This window comes from Primulina huaijiensis, chromosome 15 (assembly GCF_012295235.1).
Source record: "Primulina huaijiensis isolate GDHJ02 chromosome 15, ASM1229523v2, whole genome shotgun sequence".
NCBI classification, from domain to species: Eukaryota; Viridiplantae; Streptophyta; class Magnoliopsida; order Lamiales; family Gesneriaceae; genus Primulina; species Primulina huaijiensis.
Window position 1 is genome coordinate 5,711,846 of NC_133320.1, and position 8,034 is coordinate 5,719,879.

General features: G+C 34.7%; 1 protein-coding gene across 1 annotated transcript; it reads left to right on the plus strand.

The window, feature by feature from the left end:
• The first annotated feature begins 481 nt into the window (after positions 1-481).
• Positions 482-940, plus strand: LOC140958885 (uncharacterized). Its single transcript, XM_073416473.1, has one exon. It carries the CDS (start codon positions 482-484, stop codon positions 938-940), a length of 459 nt encoding a protein of 152 aa, XP_073272574.1.
• Positions 941-8,034: the final 7,094 nt, after the last annotated feature.

An 8,034-nucleotide genomic window follows, 5' to 3' on the forward strand; every position in this document is an offset into this window, starting at 1 on the left:
TTCGTACAAGAAGATGGCTCTTTAATATATATACAGAATGTAGTGAGACTGCATGGAGTCCCAGTCGCAATAGTTTCTGATTGTGACCTTAAATTCACATCCAAGTTTTGGACTAGTTTCCAAAAAGAGATAGATACACGACTTGCAATTAGTACTGCATATCATCCCCAGATAAATGGACAGACAGAGCATACAATCCAGACTCTCGAAGACTTGCTTCGAGATGTAGTCATGGATTTCAGTGAAAGTTGGCAGGAGCCTTTACCACTAGTAAAATTTTCATATAATAATAGTTTTCAGGTAAATATTGGTATGGCTCATTTTGAAGATTTGTACGGCAGACGATGTCGATCACCTTTCTGTTATGATGAATTTGGTGAGAAACAGTAGACCGGACCTGAGATTGTTCAAGAAATGCATGATAAAGTCCATTTTATTCGTCAGAGAATGAAATCTGCTCGGGATCGGAAAGCTAGTTATGATGACAAATGTCGTCGACCTCTATAAGTTCAAGTTGGAGATTGTGTTTCTGAGAATCTCTCCGTTTAGAGATGTGGTTCGTTTTGATATGAGAGGTAAGTTGTCACCTCGATTCTTTAGTCCCTATGAGACTGTTGAATGTATTGGGACTTGTGCTTATCGGCTACAGTTGCCACAGTCATTGTCTGTCATCCACGATGTTTTTCATATTTCTATGTTTTGTAAATATGAGCCCGATCCATCTCATGTGATTCAGCCTGATGAGGTTGAGCTTGACCCTTCTCTATCGTATACTGAGTATCCCATTTGTATCTTGGATCGTAAAGATAAAGCTTTACGTAATAAAGTTATATCACTTGTTCGAGTTCAGTGGTCGAGGCATGTTGTAGAAGAATCAACGTGGGAAACAAAAGAGAAGATGATAGGATCTTATCCATATCTGTTTGATTCTTATTATTGAATTGTGGTATTCGCATCATGTGTAATATGTATGTGCATAAACAAAAATTTTGAGGACGAAATTTGTTTAAGGAATGAAGAAATGTAATGTCCTAAAATATATTATCCGATAATTTGACATAATTAGAATAATTATTGAGTTGTAAATTAAAATAATTATTTATACCAAATAAATTTTGAAAGTGTGTTAAAAATATGTATTTTAGAATATCGTAGTTGATACGATATAAAAACATGCATCTCGAGCCTTATCGTTCTTGTTGACCAGTTACTGTTATTCATTGTTATTCGGCACTCATTGTTGTATAACGCGGGATCAGGGTGTGACTGATAGGCCTATATTGATACACCTAAAACTGTAGTTAAGATTGATCAATCCCGTTGTTAGTGTAGCTCTCGGGGTGAGCGCTGGGATTATAATATCCAGTTCTGTTTGTTTGTCATTCCTGTTATATATCGTTACAGCTGTATGGAAGATGAGTTGGGGGGTTATGATTAGCACAGCAGGGCATACCTCGCAGACTTGGCAGGGCGGTTTAGGTGCAAGACGATGTAGCTCCCATGTGTGTTGCTCGAGCATTATTCTTGTTGATCGTATCGTTCATTTGGCTCCGTTTACCCCATTTATATTGAGCCATGTTCATGCATTTCACATTTCATCTACATATATATTTATGCATGATTTATGTTATTGTTATGTTTGTTGAACCGTATCATAATAGAATCCTAACTTCGGTTGTTTACTGGAGGGGTTGTTGTGGTTGTTTTTGGGCATTATGGTAGATCTCATAAGTGGTTGTGCAGCACCAGGCGGAGGTTCCGCTGGGGGAGCTCTTGGTTGAAGTTGGATTGTGTGGTTTTGGTTCGTCGGAGTCTCCTAGCTAGATATATATTTTGAGTTATGGTAAGTTTTATGTCGTGTTTGATTATCCAGGGAGATGTCTCGTGTATCTGTAAAGTCATTTGGATTGATTGTTGCTTGGAATTTAATTTATGTTGTTTGGGAGACTTGTCGGCTTATTTGAACTGCTGCCTGTGATATTTATGTCTAGTGCCTAGCCGGAAACTGCATGTGTTTGTTTATGAATACCACAATATCGTCCTTGGGTCATTTTCCTTTTACAGATATTTTAAATTTTGCCGAAATTTTTTTCCAGGCACTGAGGTCCATTTTATAATATTTTTCCACTGCAGATTTAAATAAATAATTTTTTTGTTTGATATTAAACGTAATTTAAGTTATTAGGCTTCACATCATTTAACTGAGAGGGTTAGAAATAACGACCGAATCTGTAATTCACGTTATTTGATTTAGAAGTTAGATTTTTGTTTCTAGCATTTAAATTTGTATCTCGCATACGTGGCACACCCGTAAAATTCAGGAAAAACAAAATGAGTACATTAAAATTGGAAAAATTTTATTTCTCGTAATGTAATTTACATGTTTTACATTTTTTTATCTTGTTGTATCATAATTTTCGATTTTGTTAAAATAATTTGTATTTAAATAAGGTTCGTCTTAAAGTCAGTCATAAAATCATAATTACATATAACATGTTGAATCAATTACGATCAAGTTAATTTTACATATTGGATATAGTTTCGTAAACTGATTTGTTCGTTTGTAGTCTCATTTCACCATAACGTTGATGTGACAATGAAAAATAATGACATAACATCATAAAATCACAAATGTCACGTCATCACGTAGGTGAAATAAAACTAAAGCCCAACAAAAAACAAAGTTATAGGAGTAAAATATAACTATGACAAGTTTAGTGTGAGATAATGTACTTTATTTCCAAGTCCTATTTAATAAAATATTTTGCTTAAATTCTATGATAACTGGAGTTATGAATCTTTCTATTATGCATTTTCTATTATTCTCTCACACAAATCAAACAATGTATCATTAGAAAAATGGGATATAAAATACGGACCACTTCGGTTGTCATAATATGCAGTGAAGGATACCCTTTGTGGGCCCAAGATGTGTACATTTTGGAAGAGCCAAAATCCTGGTGGCGTTTTGGTTGGTTTCGTCCAAAAAACAAGCCGCCGAGAAGTTTCCCCGAGACATCCGCATGCAAAAATATCCTCTCCCCCAAAGGATTCTATCTACATTTCCTCTTACAAATATATATATCTGTAGATACTACCAATCCCGAGCTTGCTTGCGTGTATTTATATTATTTTTTCTATATAATATGGTTAAATATTCGTTGTATTTGTTGTGAAAAAGTAAAAATTTACGGTAAAAAAGTAAAAATCTCAAACTCTCAAAATTATCACACTACACACTTTATAATATTTTTCTCTCAACTCAATTGTGATTTTCTTCACAAATGAGAGATCTATTTATAGAAAATTTTTACAAATAATCCAAAAATAAAATACATCATTACCTACATCATCACACACTAATTTTCAATATTCAACACCTAATTTTACCTAATTTTCAACATTCAACATTCACATTTTCAACACAAATATTTAACACATTTTTAAATAATTTTTCAACACTCCCCCTTGTGATGATGATCATAATGATTGTATACATTACGTGTTTTTATACTGCCTCGTTAAAAACCTTACTAGGAAAAACCCATTGGGATAAAAACCATAGTAAGGGAAAAAGAGTGCAGTCACGTAAACTCCCCCTCATGTTGACACGAACAATTCTTCACAAATTTCGTAGATTGCGCATCCCAATATTATATATGTGCTTTCTGAATATTGTCGTAGGAAGTGCCTTTGTGAAGAGATCTGATGAGTTTTCACTTGATTGAATGTGACGAACATCAATACATTTATTCTTCTCAAGCTCCTTGGTGAATGCGAAGAACTTAGGAGGAATATGTTTAGTTCTGTCGCTTTTTATGTATCCTTCTTTCATTTGAGCAACACATGCAGCATTATCTTCATATAGTATCACAGGCTTCTCGTCGAATGATAATCCGCATGAGATTTGGATATGTTGAGTCATTGATTTTAACCACACACATTCACGGCTTGCTTCATGTAGTGCAATAATCTCGGCATGATTTGATGAAGTTGTTACAAGTGTTTGTTTCTGTGAACGCCAAGAAATTGCAGTGCCTCCACGAGTAAATACATATCCAGTTTGAGAACGTGCTTTGTGTGGATCAGATAAGTATCCAGCATCGGCATAACCAATTATACTTGGATTAGCATCTTTTGAATACAAAAGTCCCAAGTCTGTCGTTCCTCGTAGATAACGGAATATATGTTTAATTCCGTTCCAATGTCTCTTTGTTGGATATGTGCTAAATCTTGCCAATAAATTTACGGCAAAAGATATATCAGGCCTTGTACAATTTGTAAGATACATAAGGGCACCGATAGCACTTAGATATGGTACTTCTGGACCAAGAATATCTTCATCATCTTCACATGGACGGAATGGATCCTTTTCTATGTTTAATGATCTAACAACCATTGGAGTACTTAAAGGATTTGATTTGTCCATATTAAAACGTTTAAGGATCTTTTCTGTATAATTTGTCTGGTGAACAAATATTCCACATTCTTTTTGTTCAATTTGTAAACCCAGACAATACTTGGTTTTTCCAAGATCCTTCATTTCAAATTCTTCTTTCAAGTATGACACAACTTCTTGAATTTCCTTATTTGTTCCAATGATGTTTAAATCATCAACATATACAGCAATAATTACGCATCCGGATGTTGTTTTCTTAATGAAAACACAAGGGCATATTGAATTATTTACATATCCCTTTTTCATCAAGTGATCACTTAGCCTATTATACCACATTCTGCCGGATTGCTTCAACCCATATAATGATCTTAGTAATTTCACAGAATAACATTCTCTGGGTTTTGAACTTTGTGCTTCAGGCATCTTAAATCCTTCAGGGATTTTCATATATATATTACTATCAAGTGATCCATATAAGTAGGCTGTAACAACATCCATAAGACGCATTTCTAAATTTTCAGATACTGCCAAGCTAATCAAATACCGAAACGTAATTGCATCCATCACAGGAGAATACGTTTCTTCATAATCAATTCCAGGCCTTTGAGAAAAACCTTGTGCAACAAGTCGAGCTTTATATCTTACTATTTCATTTTTCTCATTTCGCTTTCGAATAAAAACCCATTTGTATCCAACAGGTTTTACACCTTCAGGTGTAAGGACTATAGGTCCAAAAACATTACGTTTATTTAGCGAATCCAATTCAACCTGGATGGCATCTTTCCATTTTATCCAATCCTGCCGATTTTTACATTCACCAAAAGATTTTGGTTCATGATCTTCATTATCATTTATGATGTCGATTGCCACATTATAAGAAAATATATCATCAATTTCTTCTATATCTTTTCGGTTCCATATTTTTCCAGTATTAATATAATTGATAGAGATTTCATGATTCTCGTCAGTTTGTGGTTCTGACAAAACATTTTCATCATCATGTGTTTCTTCAGGAACATCATTCTCTATTTTGTGATCATTATGTGTTTCTTCAGGAACATCATTCTCTATTTTGTGATCATTGTGTTTCTCTATGAATTTTCTTTTTCGAGGATTTTTATCCTTGGAACCAACTGGCCTTCCACGCTTCAGGCGTTTAATGACATCATGACTATCTTCAATTTGTTTCTTCGGAATTTCAATTCGAGCAGGGGCATTTGCAGCATGTATATATGATTTAGTTACCCCTTTTGTGTCTGCAAATGCATCTGGTATTTGATTTGCTATTCTTTGCAAGTGCACAATTTGCTGTACATCTTTTTCACATTGTTTTGTTCTTGGATCCAGATGTAACAATGATGATACATACCATGTAATTTCTTTTTCGGTATGTTTCTGTTCTCCCCCTAACATTGGGAAGATTTCCTCATTAAAATGACAATCAGCAAAACGTGCTGTGAACACGTCGCCTGTCTGTGGTTCAAGATATCGAATGATCGATGGACTATCATAACCAATATAAATTCCAATCTTTCTTTGAGGTCCCATTTTCTTTCGTTGAGGTGGTGCAATAGGCACATACACCATACATCCAAAAATTCTCAGATGAGAAATGTCTGGTTCTTTACCAAATGCAAGCTGCAATGGGGAGTATTTATGATATGCACTTGGTCTGATGCGAATTAATGAAGCAGCATGTAAAATTGCATGTCCCCATATAGAAATAGGGAGCTTTGTTTTCATAATCATTGGTCTAGCAATCATTTGCAGACGTTTAATCAATGATTCAGCCAATCCATTTTGAGTATGTACATGAGCAACAGGATGCTCAACAATGATTCCCATAGACATACAATAATCATTGAAAGTCTGGGAAGTAAATTCACCAGCATTATCAAGTCTAATTTTCTTGATTGTATAATCGGGAAATTGATTCCTCAATTTTATTATTTGAGCAAGTAATCTTGCAAATGCAACATTTCGAGTTGACAATAAACATACATGTGACCATCTGCTGGAGGCATCAATCAATACCATAAAGTATCTGAATGGTCCACATGGTGGATGGATTGGTCCACAAATATCACCCTGAATACGTTCAAGAAACATTGGTGATTCAGTTTGGATTTTGGCTGGTGATGGTCTTATAATAAGTTTTCCAAGAGAACATGCTTTACATTGAAACTTATTATTCTGAAAGATCTTCTGGTCTTTCAATGGATGACCATGTGTATTTTCTATAATTCTTCGCATCATTGTTGAACCAGGATGTCCTAATCGATCATGCCAATTGGTTAATATTGAAGAATTATCAATTACCATGTTTGATTCAATGGGACGTATATGTGTATAATGCAATCCAGTAGGGAGCATTGGTAGTTTTTCAATCACATATTTCTTTCCTGATTTATATGTGGTAAGACACATATATTTCTCATTCCCTTCATTCATTGTTTGAGTATCATACCCATGGGAATATATATCATTAAAACTCAACAAATTTCTTTTCGATTGTGGTGAATATAAAGCATCATTGATCAAAAATTTTGTACCATTAGGTAACAAAAATTGTGCTTTACCACATCCTTTAATCAAGTCTACAGGACCTGATATTGTATTCACCGTTGTTTTTGTTGGTTTTAGTTCCAAGAAATATCTTTTATCTCGGAGGATAGTGTGCGTTGTACCACTATCGGGTATGCAAACTTCAGCTTTGCTCATAGCATTTTCCATATTTGAACTTCAAAAAATATGCAATGAAAAAAAATTAATGACAATACATATTTAAATATAACACATATCATAATTGTACAATAAAACATTATCATATAAATACATGAAAAATAAATTATTGTACATTTATATTCTACCACTATATTGTTCATTTTCAGAGAAATCATTGAGAAAATCTGCAGCATCAATATTGTTCATTTCTATCCCACCAACATATTGATCATTTCCAGAGAAATCATTCATAAAATCAGCAGCATCAAAATGAGTTGAATCACTCAAACGGTCACTTCGCTCAGTGAAGTTGGTCTCCTTTTCTTTCCCCTTTATCGATTCTTTATAAAGTTTGCAAAGATGCTCAGGGGCTCGACAAATACGAGACCAATGTCCTGGAGTACCGCATCTGAAACAAGAACTTTCAAATCTTTTCGAGTGATTTTCATTAACACTCATGTTTTCTTGATGCCTTTTCTGTGGATGGTTTGGGACGTTATTTTGAGATGAGTTATAGAAATAACTATCTCGATTATTTTCAAAACCACGGCCGCGTCCACGACCACGACCACTTCCTCGTCCACGTCCACGTCCACGACCTCGACCTCGACCTCGACCTCGACCAAAACCTTGTCTTTGAATTTGATTTTGGTTTCCAGGTTTAAATTCATTTTTACTTACAGCATTTACTTCTGGAAATGCTGTTGATCCAGTGGGTCGGGACTGATGATTTCTCATTAATAGCTCGTTGTTCTTTTCCGCCACAAGAAGACAGGCGATGAGTTCAGAATATCTCGCAAATCCACGCACTCTATATTGTTGCTGTAGTGTTATATTTGATGCGTGAAACGTGGAAAATGTTTTTTCAAGCATTTCCGATTCTGTAACCTCATGTCCACAAAATTTTAACT